A 17,439-nucleotide genomic window follows, 5' to 3' on the forward strand; every position below is an offset into this window, starting at 1 on the left:
CCTCCTCGACTCACAGTTTGCGCTCGCCAGATCGAACCGTTTCATATTCGGCTCCCAAGCCTGAGAATTCCTTAGCCACCTCAGCGACATCTGCCGATTCAGCGTCCATCGTTACATCACTCCCGAAAACGTGTGTGTTCAACAAGTATTTTTTTGTAATATCTTTATGAGCAATAAGTTGTTTTTATATCATCCCATCTTGGATTGTTAAGCACTTTTTCAGGGGCCTTTGTCCTGAAAGGAGCTATACGGATGCGATGTTGGTTGCTACTCAAGGCCAGGTTTAAGATATTCCTCTTCTCCCACCCTTCCACTCACGCCACGGCGGATAGAAGCGCCCTGACTAGAGAGAGCTCTGGGTGCCTACGCCTACTTTTCTTCTATCCCCAACGAACATCGCGCCGTTTTCGCGCAACATCTTGACACACCGTCGCATTTCGACGCCGCGCTCCGAATCCATGAACTGCACCGTGAATTGCGCGGGTAGAGTCTGCGTGTACGAGCGCACCTTTCACGCGACCCGTTTCACGAGCCTGTAAGAGCACCGTGCCGCCACCGGGGATCACGTTCGCGACCCGGATCATTGCCTTTCCACTTACTCCTCGTGGGAAAATGCGATCGCGCGATAGCTCGGCTTATTAAGTCGGACTTTATTGGTGCCAACGGTGGGATAGTCTTTCCAGCCTGCGCTTTCTAACGCAGCTGCCAACGCAGGCCCGAGAAATCAGCGGCGCTGTTGCCAACACATTCTGGCAGATGAGGCCCCGTAACACGAGCGTAGGTGGGCAGACCCACAAATGAGGCCACCTCGCAGTCAACGTTTCGATCATCTTAATAACACAAATACGCGGTGCAATTTTGCAGATGATCACGTCGTTTTTAGAAAACATGGCTTATTTCCGCAATAAGTCAGCGGCTTGACACGTACACAAAACTGAACTCCCCATCGCCATCCCAGCGCGGATGGCAAAGTCACTTTGTCTGAGTACGTGAGACACCGTGGTAATTTGTGAGCGATTATCCCTTATCAGGAAATCTGGACACATTACCTCTCTGTGAATCAGTCTGAATTGGTGGGAATTACTAGTCACACGAAGCGCCACTCAGTTGTGCTTCTGCAGCTGTCTGGAATGCTCTTCCTTCCGATACTAGGAAGCCACTGGAGCTACACAAACTTTAAAATCTTGATTGAAAACTCATCTCTTTAGAACTGCTTTATTGTTTGGTTTTTTGTTCTTCCTCCGCACCTCCGATTACCACGGTTGGCTACGTATGGTGCGAAAGAAGTTCAACATACATACGTACACTTTGCGATTCTACTAAATATAACAATTGCCTATACGTACATAGAGGTAACATTTTATACAATAATGCCTGCATGTAAACTACTGCCAGACTTTAAATAGAGTGCTCTTCCCAATGATGTCTGCTATTTTTATATCGGTTAACAAGCCTAATGTTGCTGATGAGAACTTCAAGGTCAAAACCGATCTAGCCCTTACTTGCTTGCTTGCAAGGACGACACTGCCAGACAAAATTGGCCTGCAAAGCCAACAGGCCCATGAACCGAAACATATCTTTCAAATAAAACATGTGGATAAAGAGACGCGGAATTTCTGCTCGTATACGCTTTCACATACACGAAGACAAAATAACGTGCGCATGCATCGAAGCTGCACAGCGTATCACGCGTGCGACAAACCGGCGCATACAGCATTCCCTCATTATGCGCGAGGGATACGTTCCAGAGATGCTCGTGAATAGAAAATGTCGCCGATAATGATGTTGGCCTAATGAATTACCTACCTTCAATTAATACATACGCCATTAAAGACGCAAACATTTTCATAATAACACATCTGTTTACCTCGTCATTTTCTCTCTCGTCACTTTATCTCTCATCACTTTCTTCCTCTCCCCCTCTCTCAGTGCAGCAGTCTTTGTCGAGTTCCAGGTGCGAATCGCGGGCAGCCAAAATAGCGGACAGCCCAAGTTCGCAAATAACGAGGGGAATTACTGCGTAACAAATCGCACAAATGACTCACGGCACAAACAGCCCCCCCCCCACCCGGAGTGGCGGGTCGACGCACAACACCCACCTCTCGGATGTTCCTGCAGCCCGCTTCACGGAAGGTGGGTTTGCAGCGGAAATTTATCTGCAGGAAACAAAAGGCAAGAACACCGAGCCTCCCACACATCCTCCTCATCCGAATGCAGGCGGACGTCTCAAATAGGACGGCTCAACAAAGGCGCGCGCTTAACAATGCCCCCACCGGATGCAGGTTCCGTACGCACCGGCCCGACCGCCCATCCCCATCGCGTCGAGCATCGCTGCTGCCCGAGACGAGTTCGGAAAATAAGTTGCGGGTGGACTTTGAACGCCGAGTTGTAGGTTAATGGATGATTATGATGACGTGAGTGTTATGATGTGAATAGTTGAGAAATGATGTTACAGTCAGTTAGAAATGGTTATACAATTACAGTAAAACCTTGGATTGCGAGCATAATTCGTTCCGGAAACGTGTTTATAATCCAAAGTACTCGTATATCAAAGCACTCGTATATCAGTTGTGATCACGTGACGCTCGGCAGACAAAGCGTATACACGTACTACTCGTATTGCAAGACCTCGCTCGTTTATCAAGTTAATATTTATTTAAAAAAATTGCTCGTCTTGCAAAACACAATCGTGTTATGGAACGATCCCCGAGCACTTGCCCGCAAGAGGATTTCTGCGACTCGGTGGACATCCTCATCGAATTATTCAAAGATATGTTTTGTACATAAAAGTGACAACTGTTATACAAGTTTAACATATAAAATTTTTTTTAACTGCAATTAATTTTATAAAAACAATGAATTGTAATTTAATTTCATGATCTGTTATATAACTGCAGATACAGGAACAATCTATACCTGTCAACCCATACGGTTTATCTGTATTCTTGTACAGAGAAATTGAGTATTCAGGTCCATACCCGCGTACAGACGTTTCAATACGGGCACAAAATAATAATTTTGTCTATTTGTTTGTGTTTCTCCCTTGTGATGGGACTTGGTAGGATGAACGTTGAGATTTATAAGGGCACGGGGTGACCAATAAGGTCTGAATTGGTCTGTAACAAGGTAGGTGCTGATAAGGGGTTGACAGGTATGACAATCGTCGCTGGTTCACACGCGTTCCCACCGAGGCTCAGAGCAGCGCTGCAGCCCCACACAGCACTCACTTTGGCCAGCTGATCAATGCAGGCCACGTGCACAACTATCTTACATGCGGCACACTTTTTCCTTGGCAGAGATTTCTGCTAAAAAACGACAAAGGGGAGAGAAATGCAACGGTGAGCGACGATAACAAGAGTTTGTACATGTATCAACCAACGACTCCCGACTTTCAAGCACACGCAGACAATGACCACGTTTCACCTTTACCTCGGAGGCACCTGAGGCCATAAAACGATCCAACGGTGGCTGCAAGGGACATTTCCAATGCTCCCACTGGGAACACCAAATAATGCTACAAGTTTACAAGATAGACCTGACTCCATGCCTTGTTGTTGGTGAATGTTCCCATTTTTCCGGGGGGGGGGACCCCGCCAAATGTTACACCACCACCGCCAGCTACACAAACCGCCCAGGTGACACGATTTGGCCCATTTAGTCGGGATGCGAATCAGGTCCTCAAGTGGGAACGAAAAAGCTGTTCGAGAAGAAGGATGCTGTGGAAATGGCGCAGGTGCCTCGCGAGAGCCTTAACTCGGAGGAAGCACAAGAGGGCACTCGTGTAACGTTTGACGCTGGAATTCGACGGGGGGCGAAATCTTATTTGTGGATACGCGCGACGGCTGCCAAATAACGCCCAGAGGCCTTCCGATATTTATTCAAGCTTACGGTTGTGAAAAGCGCGTAATTTCTCCCGAATATGATGCGTGCAGATTATGCAAAGGCATATCTAATGAGCGAAAACATTCAACGGGTAGATTTCTTGTTTTTTTATCCCAAAAAAACGGAGCGGCAACCTTTTCGGCACACGGTGACCTCTCCGCGCCCCCTTACGTAATAACAAAATGCCACAGCTTTAATTATAATCCGTGACCCGAGCACGAGAGGTGCGTAAGCGGCCAATCGGGAAAACAGCGGCTCCCACCCACGTGCTCCACGCACAGCGGCGGCGAAAGTGACGGTGGCGGCCAGCATTCCCCATGCACCGCCTCTCCGGGTGTCGCCGCACGCCACTTTTCCCAAGACGTTAAGACGAAAGTACCGAAGGGCACAACGTCACGCGCGTGTTGAACCAACAGCAACGGCGTGCCCCGCACACCATCAGCTCCACGCGGGCCCTGTTAGCTTATTTTCAATTCCACGTAAACGTGGGCTAGGAATGAAAGTGAACGCAGCGTCTATCTAGTGGACATCTGTGAAAACTACCGGACATCTGTGAACAAGAGCTTTATAGCTCATCGGATTCCTCCAGTATAAATATTCTGATTCTGAAAATATTCTATATTTTATTTCACGGGTGCAAAATGAGTTAGCGGTATTACAGCTGGGGGCAAATAGTTCCTCGCGGATATTTAGTTTTTTCTCTTTAAAACATTTAAACATTTGCAGATGCCCTATGTTGGAAGACATCCCAGGCACGCTGGCGCGCCGTTAGCACTGAAACTAAGACAGATGGCGCCTCTTTCCCGTGAGCAAGTGTGAGGGTCACGCACCACAGCCCACCATTCCACGTGCACCCATTCTGAAAGACGGCATTTGTATATCATTTTATAGCCAATTACCTTCCCGCGCCAGCGATCGCCATTTTTGGAATTGAAATTTAAAGTGTTTAGATGGATGGTTTAATTGGAATACTGTACTACGCTTAAAGTGTCCTATGTTTCATATTTATGCACTTTCAATTGCTTTACACAAATATGTAATGATGGTACGCTAATATTTTTCCTTTGCGATTTACATCAGGACTGTTTAACGCATTGTCGAGAGAAATGTGTTTATAATTTTATTCAAAGCATGTGTGACGTGCCGGACAAAACATGTTGTGCCATACGGCTTCCCAGCGCGTCGTCGGATGGCGTCGCTTCACATTCCCTTCCTGAAGAAGCTCCCAAGTGTGTGGAGCGAAAACGTAAGATACCGTGCCGAGCGACGCGCGAGAGCACGACCCAAAAACACTTTGTGCGCGAGCTATGTGGAGGCCGTCGAAGTGCGTGGATTGTTAAAATCAACTGTACGTGTGTATTTTGATTTAAAGCTTTCGTGACTGCAGGGATTTATATTCTTGGTTCTTTCGGTAAAGTCAAGTAGAAGGGAAATAATAAAAGAATACATATAAAAAAAAATTGTAATATTTTCATTATTTTATTATTTCCCTTCTACGTGACTTTACCGAAAGAACCAATAATATGTACGTGTGTATGTTGAACTTCTTTCGCACCGCACATAGCCAACCGTCCTAATCGAAGGTGCGGTGGGGCGGGGAAAGACAACGTTTGTTTCACGGAAAATCCCGCTCAGCCCGTATCGGTGGCAACGGCACGCAGCCACGAAACATGTTTTATGTTTTATTTCAACAGGTAAGACCCACTGAGCTGCATAGCTCTCTTTCAGAAGCGACCTGGCCACAAATGATAGCTCAGCAATGTGGCTTATCACGTGGAAATTTATAGCAGCCAAATACGCTAAACGCATATTTCTAAATGTAGAGGGAAAAACCAGGAGAAAAATCCATGCGGCCACGGGGAGGACACGCAAACTCCAAATATACAGTAGTCAGGGTTGGGATAAAACCCACGACGTCCTGCATAACAGGCGAGATAGTTAACATCTGGCCACCGTGGCACCCATTGTCACGACCCAAACAACCGAGTAAGTTTGGCGAAGGCACGTATATCATGTGGGTGTGTGCGCGTGAGTGCGGCGTGATAAGGTGAGGAGTTACACGGGGGAGGGGCACCAATGTTACTGACCGCTGTCTTCGCCATGCAGCTCTCCTCTCCCACGTAGCACACGTCACCCGACACGCTGGCGTCGTACCACAGATGCTCCCCAACGGAAGCGTTCTCCTGCGTGCAGATGAGACGGTGGGGGGTGCGGGATGACGGGAAGGGGGGCAGGGGGAAGACACAGGAACCAAGCAAATATTAGTTGTCAATCTATGGGACCTTATTTGGCAGTATAAAAAATAATGAAAAATAATAAAAAGGTTTTACCCTTCCTGGCAACAAAACAGATGTTTCAAAGACAATGCATATATCATCAGAGCATTTTTGTTTGCATGTTTTGCCACAAGTACGTGTGGTTAACGCAGATTCGATGCCTTGAAAAAGGTATCTATTTTAACATCTTAGGACCTGTTTTATTGCCAGAAAAACTAAAACCTATTCTTGTTTTTCATTCTTATCTGTCAAAGTTGCCGCTTCAGTGAACTTACAACGTAAAATAACACGTTATTAAAAAGTAATAGGGGGTGTGTTTGTCTTTGCACTGCGACTTGGAGGAAAGTTGGGTGCTGTCAAATGATGGACTCACTGGGGTGCAATGAGTTATGGGCGTTCGGAGATTCTCGTTTTATCGCGTCGTTCCGTGAACATGCGGGTTGTCTGAGGTGTAACGGAGTCTTCTCATTGTGTGCACATGGCTAAGTGTTCGATAAAGTTACATATGAAAAAAAAACTAAGATCACTCTTTTCGTCAGTTGCCAATCTCATTGCATTGACCAATGAAACCCAGTCGTCTGAAAAGTCACGACCTCTATACGGCAGAAGCTCTCCTAACGACGGTGATTGGTTCCTCGGAACCAGTCATCAGGTGATTTGGTCATTCAGCGAGTATAGGAAAAACACGTTAAAGGCTTCAATCGTCGTGATAGCATCAAAAGTTACCCTTTTTCACCCAAAAAAACGTACTTTATAATATTTAAACAATGGATATTAATACATAAAGATACTAACAACATTATAAACACATCATAATTTAAATAACATAGTTAATCAATGCATTAGTTCATATTTACTGTACCTACAACAGCCCGTCGTGAACAGGGGAATGGTCGGTAAGCGAACACATTGGGCTCTATGGAGGCACTACACTACTATACACTACACTATACACTACACTACTATACACTACACTATACACTACATTACTATACACTACACTACTATACACTACCCTATACACTACACTACTATACACTACACTATACACTACATTACTATACACTACACTACTATACACTACCCTATACACTACACTACTATACACTACACTATACACTACTATACACTACACATTGGGCTCCGTGGAGGCCCGTCGTTAAACAATTAGTCGTTAACAGGGGTGATTGTCAGAGGTGTGGACTCGAGTCATGTGACTTGGACTCGAGTCAGACTCGAGTCATGAATTTGATGACTTGCGACTCGACTTGGACTTGCATAACAATGACTTTGTCCCACCTATGAGATGTGGACTCGAGTCATGTGACTTGGACTCGAGTCAGACTCGAGTCATGAATTTGATGACTTGCGACTCGACTTGGACTTGCATAACAATGACTTTGTCCCACCTCTGGTGATTGTTAAGAGGGGTTTCCACTGTATCTCTCCCACCAACAGAAATCAATAATAAATACGTTAAGATTTAGAAAGTCTACGCAGATCCTTCCCAATGTGTTTCCCGGTCGTGCCACACGTGTTTGACATGCTGCTCTCCACGTGCTGGCTTCTCGAGGAATGTGAAGCGGAACGTGCCACAGATATTTTGCCAAACAACACGCAGCACCAACCCGCAAACACGAGCCGAACAGCACAACGGCGAGAACCTACGCAGCGGGATATCAAATTATATCCACGTTGGTTCTCAAGTGACGGTGACACACAGGGTCATTCCATTCCACATTCCTATGGCGCGCGCCACAGGAACGTGAACTTTCCACCCAATCGCTCAGGGCCACCAACAAAAATGAAGACTACCCCAGTTCTTACTTGGTCAATCAGACACCAACAGAACACATCTCATTAGATCATCGGTCCAGTCCCAAAAATGTATTCGTTGGTACCACTTGAGATGACAATGCTTTAGTTGTACCAACATCTTTAAAATTACCAAAATAAGTAAATTTTGTTAATATATATATTTTTTAGCAGATACATTATCACATAAGCCACCGTTTATTAGTTGTCCACAGACTCTGGTTTCACTAAGCATGTATGTTGAATTTATTTTGCACCGTACATGACCAGCTTTATGTTTGTTTTTACTTCTTTCACACCGTACGTAGCCAACCGCACTAATTGGACGTGCGGAGGAAGCACAACAAACTAAACACAAACGGCAGTTCTCAAGAAATCTGTTTTAAATCTAGATGATTTAAAAGTGCACCGATCCAGTGGCTTCCGAACGCCAGAATTTAAGAGCGTTCCAGACGGGCCGCGAAAGCGCATCTGAAAGCGCGCGTGGCGGTGAACGTTCGATGCAGCGGACCACATCGCCCCGCACACACCGATCAAGAGCCAAGTGAAATGCGCGAGGGACGTACGTTCCAGTCGACAATGCTGCGTGCCTCTCTGTCCGCGGGGTCCTTGGGCGCAGTGGAGGGGAGGCAGGCGGGGGGCCCCGGGGCGATCAGCGACCCGGGGGCCAGGTGCTGCATGCCCGACCTAGAGATGGCCTTCCTGCATGCAGCGCGAGGCACACACGCACACGCACGCACGCACGCCCACGCGACCGTCAGCTCGCTCGCGCGCGCACACGCCAGTGGCTCACGGCTTGCACCTCGACACAGTTGCAGAGCACAGGGCCCAAAAAGGTATCAAAACGTGAAGCTGGGAAGCGGCCCCATCCCAGTTGTAATGGATAAAGAGTGAACGCGTCTTAGGTTGAGCAACGTTACAAACACTTGGGGGTAAAAGACGATGGGAGGGAGCAGTGCGGGGGAAGAAGCAGGGATAGAAGTGTAGTGACTTGCAGTGTGGTGGTTAAACAGTGTGGACAAGAAGACATCGTCGGACGATTTCAGATAATCTACATAATGTTAATAATAATGCATAAGCATTTTAAAGTGTCGCTTATGAAATATGCATCTCACAATCATTGAGGAACCACGGACATGCTGAAAGGCAGCTTAGACGGTGCCAACAATCGCCCAAGTTCTGCAGTCCTCCACATATGCAGATGTTTTCAGAAAATCAATGAGCGTTTACACACGTGGGAGGAAACCGCAGCGACTGGGGAAAAAAACACCACGTCCAGAAGGGACAGATGATATGAGTCTGCACTTTAATGTGCCACCTTCTCATGGCGGGCCAGGGTATGGCAACTCGACGTCCGTGGCAAGGGAGTATCACGTTTGTGCGGTGCAGCAACCCTCGCCCGCACAGCGCTGGATTACAGACGTGCGCCCCCAATGTTCTTGTTGTCGTTGTCAGGCTGTAGCTCTCCATTGCGGGGCAAAGGGCCCCGCCACCCACAATTACCTCCTATTCCTTCCTTTCCTCATTCGCGCCTGTCCAACTGCAGCCCTCCGAGCCGTTTGATTTCGGGTTTAACCACCACGCCGCAAAACCAAACGCTTCTCTTCACCCCCCCCCCCCGCCCACCTGCCTCCCATCGTCTCTTTCCCCACGTTGAAACGTATAAACGTCTAAACGACTACGTGTGGCACCTGTTTTGTTGCTGGCCACTTGGAGTTTCGGGGCCTCTGGTTCCAATGCTCGGCAATCGTGATATGAAAAACAAAAAACTTGCCAAAGCGAAGCCTCCCCCTCTTTTGCACGATGACTAAAATAAATATAAAGACGGACAAATGACGTATTCACACATCAATAGGTAATCACCTGCACTGCGTCTTTCGTTTAAGCAACGAGTTAGCGAAATGCTCGAGCTGCTGCAGCCGGCATCCCAAGTGCAAGTCGAATAAACCGCAACAAAAGCTCAGAAATTGCAATTACAAAAAAAATACAAATTGCGCATGAAGGTTAAGCAACACCACCCCCAAAACCTCTATTACCAAGCGCACATGGCGACAAATAGATGCGATCTGCATCCAGACTGAAACCAGCGTGACAACATTCAAAGTAAACTAAACAATAAATGAAAGTGCAAACGAGACGTAAATCAAAACACCGAACGGGTGCACTCCTGACATCCCGAGGATGGGGCCGAGATTACCGGGTTAAGGCTCCCTTCCCCAAAGCGAGTTGCGAGGGGCTCGCTACGCGCAGCCGAGCCGGTCGCGAGCCAGCTGTGACAGCCGAAAGCGGCCGTTTCGCTTTTTCAAAGATCGAACGCGCTCCTCCGGCACACTGCAAATACCACGCCGGGCCACGGGCACGGTCCCAACGATGCCGCCCCCCCCCTCCTGCCAACGTGCGTGCACGCACGGGGGCGACCGTGAGGGCGACTGCGAGAACGGTAAAACATTCAACGGCGACGCTGAAAACGATCGCCACCGGTGCCGACGCGGTCGCGACGCGCGCTCGCTAAGAAGCGTGGTGAGCGAGCGAGCGAGCGATGAAAACCTGCGACACACAAGACGAGATTGAAAAATTAATGACGGTGATTAATTTTAAATGGCCCTGATGACATAGCTCATTCTTTTTAAGCCTCCTTAATAAACAATGAAAATGCTAGTTTCCATGCAGCCTGCGGCTGAGGGTACAGTTTCCCGTACGGGCATCTGAAAGCGCAGGGTGAAAGGGCTGCCAAAGTGAGGAGCATTCTCCTGGATGATATTGGTCTGGCAGGCCAATTAGGCCCATAAGACTAAAACATTTCTTTTTTTACACCCATATGTGGAGACACAGATCGAAATTCTGTTTAGCCATAATGCTCCACAACAACACACCACAGTTTGTATCACGTGCTTTTTTTGTATTGAACAGGACCACAACAGTTTAGATGGAGGGCTCTTGCAGAACAACGTCAAGTAGCCAAACAGCATTTACATAGCAAGCCCGACGCTGCTGATGAGACCCAGAAGGTCGAAACCGGCCCAGAGTTTGCTTGCTTATACAAATGCTGCTGTTTAATGTTTTGCATCCCGATAACCACGATTGTCTACTTACGGTGTGCAAGAAGTTCAAACATAAATGTTCTACAGAAAGCCAGTAGGCCAACGAACTAAGACATATTTTTTATTTACATGTGTAGACCGAGAAGCGAGCTCTGCTTGTGCGGGCTCAGCACGCAAGTCAGATTACCCCCTCCCAGCTCTCGTACTGGAGGGTCCGCAGATCACAACGGCGCTTGCTCGTGGATGCACGGACTGTGAGCAGAGAACGAACCGACCTCAAGCGCACCCACCACCCTGACTCGCACCAATAGGCAAAACTAAATAACAAATTGCTAAACGCTCAAATTTGATCGTGCGTTTTAATGATGGTCACTTCGTGCTGGGGAAACTTGGCCGCCCGGTTGATTCAGATACCAGCGTTTGTCGGGAAATCCTCTCCTCATTGCATCCTTGGTTGTAGATATCAAGACTTGATAGGCCAGTGGAACAATTGCTGCTGGTGAGCACCTATTAAGGCCAGCATGGCACACGAGGGGCGGAACTGTGGTCAGCAACACACCTGGACGCTTTTTTTCTCCAAAATGGTGATGTTTACACACCACATCAAGTACTGGTTCCTTTCTGAATCTAACCTAGGGAAGGCCCACAGCCTATTTAGATATTCTTGGCCGTGGCTGCAAATGGGAATTCAGGTCATGGGTTGGAAGTGCAGTACAATAACCACTCGTGCCACAGTTCCCCACGAATCATATTGATATGAACATACACGTATCACGCATTTCAACACACACACACATAAAGTACAGAGTAGATATCGTACGTAAGAGGCATAGGCAACATGTACCTGGAACCCAACGTGGCTATGTGTCATGTCCAAATAACGTGAACGATATTTTGAACTGCATCTTTGGAAAGAACAGACAGCTATGAAACAGACTAAAATAAGCACACTCGTTTGCGTGGTTGAGATATACGGGGGTAGAAATGTACTGTATATTTTGGCTGCTAGAGGTCATATTTCAATATCACACGTTTTGGCAAAGGAAGAGAAATATAAAAAAGAAACCACGATTATTAAATTATTATGCCCCAAGTAGTACAGGCATTTTCGCACAGAAGAATTCGACCAAAGCGTAAGACAAAGAAGCAACTGAAATAAATTCCACAATTGACCGCATTCACCTCAACACCACAGCCACAAAGTGTCTGCGGAGGTCCCATACGGTAATAAGGAATTACAATCGGACAGCAGTTTGAGCTGAGTGGTCGAATGTTGGGAATTACTGCTGCAGCACCCCAAAATACCAAAACGCTCGAGCAGTCTTCGATGGAAAGAGGCGCGCGGAGCAAGCTCACGCGGCCTAGATGCTGGCCACCACCTGGGACGACGCTCTGAAACCTCGATGCGACGTGCGTCACCAACGCCGCGGTGGGCACGTGGAGGTTTAGGAGGGATGAAACTAGTGCCATGCAATCTTCATACTACCAAGTGCGTATGTGTGCGCGCGCAGGTATGTGCCTAGTATTATCGACCACGTTCAAACAACTGTCGCATTATAATTCATTTGCACTGGACGATACATGTAAGGACACATTGTTATATCCGGCAATTGCTGCACAAATTATAGCGATAACCAGGAAAATACTGATTCAAAAATTCCAGCACCAACCTGTGCACAACATGAGGTGCCTCATAAAAGGCGGTGGCCGACTTCACGGCCGGCTTACGCCTAAGGCAACGGCCTGACTTTTTGTGGACCAGCTTCCATCTGGGCTTTCCTCTCAAACCCGACGCCGTTTCCTCCGCCGCCGACGCTTGTCCAGGGTTGCGCGCACATTTCGTCGCAAACGGCAAAGGAGGGGGAGACGCCGAGGATGGTTTCGGGGAACTCGCCGGCCCTTGATGGGCCTCTACGCGACCAATCGACTCCCCCTGTGTGTTTCCCCCCTCGTCCGCTCTAGTCCTGAGGACAAAATCGAACCCCTTTTCTGAGCCGTAGTCCCAGTCACTTTCGCACAAGCTGCCGCTGCTGCTGCTGCTGCTCGCGTCCCGACGCCAGCAGGCCTCGGCGGTGTCGTCCTGCGCCCCCTCCGGCCCCTGGCAGCGCGCCTCGTTCTTGGGGCCGCCGGAGACGTGCGACGGCACGAGGAAGCGCGGGTTGGCCCAGAGCGGTGCCGTGCTGGAGCGCCGGCGCTGCCGCGAGCCGCGTTGCCCCGACTTCATGAGCCGGGAGAGCAGCGTGGAGCCCTTCGCCTTGGCTGCCCTGCTCTTGGCGTAGCGCGCCTGACCCACGAGGCTACAGCGCCTCCGTTGGGCGAGGGGCCCGGACAGAACGCGGTCCTGCGACAGGGGCCTGCGGCCCGCGGAGAGGCCGCCGCCGCCGCTGCAGCAAGCGAGCTCGCCTTCGGGGCTGCTGCAGCCGGCGCCGGGCGGAAGCCGCTTGCGCCGGGAGGCCCGTCGCAGCTGCAGCACGATGTGTCGCTTGAAAAATGCCTCCATGGCTCTCGGGGGCAGCAGCAGTGAAGCGGCGGAGGTTCAAGGGCCTCCGTCCATCTAGGATAGCGAGCGCCCAGCGTGACGGGCGCCTGCCTGGACTTTAGACTGGAGGAAGGAGAGTGCTTGTGAGGGATCGGACGGAAGTGCAACGGAAACGCAAAATGTTTTTGCTGATTTTTTAAAATGAGCCAAATACCAGAAATGTGTTTTTTTTTATCAGGTAACATATTGATTTTTGTTTGTGCTCCTAATCGTTGGCTTTGTTTGTAAATGGGGGTTTGGTTTCACAATGCATTATTAAAATAAATAATCCGTGCATTTGGATTTCCTAATAATGTACCATGCCAAAAAGAAGCGCATCTGTTACAGCCGTGGTATTTAGTTTCAGTTATATTACTGGATTACCGTATTACACGTATCACCAGTTTGTCTTAAAACTTACTTACACTGTCCACATTTATTTATTCTGCACACTTGGAATGTGCATAAACTGCTCTACATACATTAATAAAAATGCCCACATTTATCTACAGACAACACTCTCTAGCCTTGTTCTAAACCCACTCCCTTTTCGATCTGCGACAATGCGATGCAATTATCCTCGCTCGTATTTACACTCAAAAAGCGCCCGCTATGCCCACGCCGCCAGATTTTCAAATGTAAAATAAAATTGCCCGATGGCTGAGTGGAACAACGGGGCGACATTCATTCCCACAAAGGCCATCGTTCCGCCAAAAAATTAAAACATTTCCATCCAAATGTCACTCGTCTGGATTTCTGAGCATTTACTGCCAGCTCCAAATGTGCTTGGACGTGACAACCCAGAACGGCTAAATTCCGTGTAATTTACGAGGCAAATTAAATGCTAACCTGGATCTCGACACAACGGCTCAGGACCATTAATGTCAAAGAGAAACCTCATTCGCGCATATTTTATTTCACATTTAATTCGCATGCCTGAGGCATAAACACGGCCTCGCTGGAGGACCGTATTTCGAAGGACGCTGCCAAATTTGGGCCTGGAATTTTTACAAAAGTAATCACCCACACAATTACCGCTCGTGGTTTAGGCGGGCGGGCGGGCGGACCGCGGCTTTGGCGCTCCTTGCCGCTACGATATTGTCCACGGCAGTAACGCGCGAACGTAATATAGCCAACAGCCGCCCAGATACCAAGGCAAACAAGGGTGGGCACTTAAAACGACTGCGCAACGGGGATGTGTGTTTACTAAAGACGCGAGGGCGGGCATTTATCGTCGACGTTCGGAATGAGCCGGGCCGTGAGGCTCGCAAGCAAGGTTCGCCGAGAGCCCGAATTACCTCCGGTAACATGTTAAGGACCCCGGCACGTACATTATTTGAAAAACTACGTGGACCAAATTATGAAGGTTGCATTAGTATAAACGAAATGCTCGACAGTGTGAGAGAGGGGGGAAGTTTCCATTTTTTCTATTTTCATAGTTCCTCAATTTTGGCTTAAAGTAACACTGTCCTGCAACAGGCAGGCAGCTGCAGACCACATTTTTTTTTGACCCATTTCAAACGTTATACAAAACGTGGGAAATTCCTGCACGATTTAGAATTACTGCTGCAGCCCTGGATTATCATTATTATTATACGATTAAATGCGAGCGAGCGTCGTAGCATCGTCGAGTTTCCATAGGATCGGCTCCAAAAACAGCACATGACTAAGAGATGACTGTAAATGTCAAAGCAAAAAAAAACTCAAGCGCAAAAGCTGCCTTTCTAAATTAAGAGTTCATTTCAAGGAACGCATTGATCATTCGGGTTCTGGAGAATCGGCGGGCACATGACAAGCGCCTGCACATGGAGCACCTCGCACACACACACACAAAAAAACAAGCGACATGTCACGACTCACCTCGCTGTAAGCGTCCCACGCACATCGCGAACGTCGGTCCGGAATTAGCGGCGGCAATTCAAAAATGCTGCGCCGAGACGCGCAACTCGCCAGTTACTTTTTCCAACAAAAACCTGGTGGGTGGCGGGAGGTCTTTTCCACACTCTGATGAGACGGGCAGTCGGTTCGGTCTCTGCGGCAATATTTTCGAGACGTGGCGTGTTTCCTATTATGACCGCTCATGTGCAGAGCACACTTCTGAGTCGAGTCCTTCGCAGTAACGCACAAACCCCGCCGCGCTTACTCACTTAGTCCTAGCATACAGTACGTCTAAATATACTCCCGTGTATGGCACGCAAGTATAATTACAGCACATTAAATATACCGCGGGACGTACGGACTGGGGGGGGGGGGATGAAACAATTGCTCTTCGTTTGCAGCGAATAAATAATGAACGCTAAAGAATTACGGTGCTTGACCGTAAATAACAAACCCCCCAAAAAAACCGTAAAAGGCAGCGGCAGCAACGACGGCGACGACGCCAAAACGGGTCTCTCTATCAATCGCCGGCCGTTCGAGATCGCTGGGAGGGACTCGGGCTGCCCGGCTACGGTGCAGCAGGCAGAGAGCGGCGAGGTCGGCGTCGAGTCCAGCTCTGCCCCGGGGCTCTCTCGCCGCCGCTACTGCCGCCGCTCAGTGACGCACGCCGCTGCCGCCGATGCCGAGAGACGGAAATAGCCCTGAACGGGGCAACCGACAGGGGAGAGATGGAGGGTGAAGGCGCGGCATCGCCGCCGCTGCTAAGAGAGACGTGGGGATGAGCGCGCTTTCCACTCAAACCCAACCAAGCCAACACCCCCACCCCCCCCCCCGTCACCATCAACTGTCCCCCCCCCCCTCCAACTCTCACAACGGCCCGTGAAATAACTAAAACAACAACAAAATGTATCCAAAAAATCCTCTTTGCAGAGTCTGCGGTGTTTCGACGCTCTCCGCTCCGACACAAAACACTCCTGAGGCAACACAAATAAATAAAAAGGTCCCACACGCTGCACGCACACACGGACGAACAATAAAGACAAAGATCCCCCATACAGCCTGAACAGACTCATGGAGCACTTACGAAGGCCAGCACGGCTTACGAGGTGGCGGGTGGCAATCACCGGGACCCGGCCGCCTTTGTCTCCCGAGTGGCGACGATTACACATCGCACCAGGGGGTCATTTAAGGCCGAGTTGACCTCGGGTTTGCCCAGGACCGGTTAAGATATTTGTCACTGTGTTGGCCGTGGCGGGAATCGAATTTGGACCACCGTGTTTGTAGCGTTGCACGCTAACAATTGTGCCACCGCTAACAACACAATACATACCCAAAGACCAAGATCTCTTGTCTAGCATACAAGAATTGCTGTGGCAAGTGCTGTTAGCGAGTAGCACCTTGGTTTCCCGAGTGCTGATGTTAGCACCACTTTAGCAGGTACTAATTTCATGGCTGAGTTGACCAAGGGGAGGCCCAGGACCAGTTTGGACAATCACCGATGGAAGCTGTGGCCGGGAATTCGAACTCGGTTGGCCGGGTTCCGAAGCCAGCGCGTTAACCACGAGGCCACCACTCCTCCACACGCGCACACACACACACACAATTCACATAACCCACCCGGCTAAAATAAAAATGCGAAAACATCGGCTCAGTGGTTGCACCTTCTCGAGTGCCCTCGAACGTTGACATGAAAACAGGAGGAGCGATAATGGCCGAGTCGGTGTCCGCTAAAAACGACTGATGGGGCCCTAATTACCGCGCGTTGCTGGGCCAAAACCCCGCTACAAAGACAACGAGACCCCGCATAGCCTGCACGAACTGTCGGGACAAGCGTTGTTCGCAAGCACCTATTAAGACCGGCACGGCACGTGAAGGGGGTTGGTGGCCAACAGCACGTCCGACCGCATTTGTCTCCCCAATGAGGGTGTTTTTTACATCTCAACGGGTACTCGCTTAAGGCCGAGTAGAGCTAGCGGAAGCCTGGTACCAGTTCGGTTATTCGTGACTGCTTTTGGTCGTGAGCACGGCA

The 17,439-nt window shown here is 49.0% G+C and overlaps 1 protein-coding gene across 8 annotated transcripts in view; it reads right to left on the reverse strand.

The window, feature by feature from the left end:
- The window catches only part of LOC144933913 (diacylglycerol kinase zeta-like), a 236,031-nt gene that overhangs the window by 121,896 nt on the left and 96,696 nt on the right, over positions 1–17,439 (reverse strand). For 5 of the 8 annotated variants that reach the window (XM_078859219.1, XM_078859218.1, XM_078859220.1 and 2 more), the window contains exons 1-6: positions 15,393–15,751; positions 12,685–13,616; positions 8,540–8,675; positions 5,970–6,065; positions 3,228–3,305; positions 2,100–2,156 (exon numbers count right to left, since the gene is read on the reverse strand). In XM_078859219.1, the coding sequence (XP_078715345.1) occupies positions 2,100–2,156; positions 3,228–3,305; positions 5,970–6,065; positions 8,540–8,675; positions 12,685–13,514 (1,197 nt within the window). In that variant the 5' untranslated portion in view covers positions 13,515–13,616; positions 15,393–15,751. Of the gene's footprint in view, positions 1–2,099; positions 2,157–3,227; positions 3,306–5,969; positions 6,066–8,539; positions 8,676–12,684; positions 13,617–15,392; positions 15,752–17,439 lie in introns of those variants that run through there. The other 3 variants (XM_078859216.1, XM_078859215.1, XM_078859221.1) reach the window with 2 other exon arrangements.

Source organism: Lampetra fluviatilis, chromosome 8 (assembly GCF_964198595.1).
Source record: "Lampetra fluviatilis chromosome 8, kcLamFluv1.1, whole genome shotgun sequence".
Lineage (NCBI taxonomy): Eukaryota > Metazoa > Chordata > Hyperoartia > Petromyzontiformes > Petromyzontidae > Lampetra > Lampetra fluviatilis.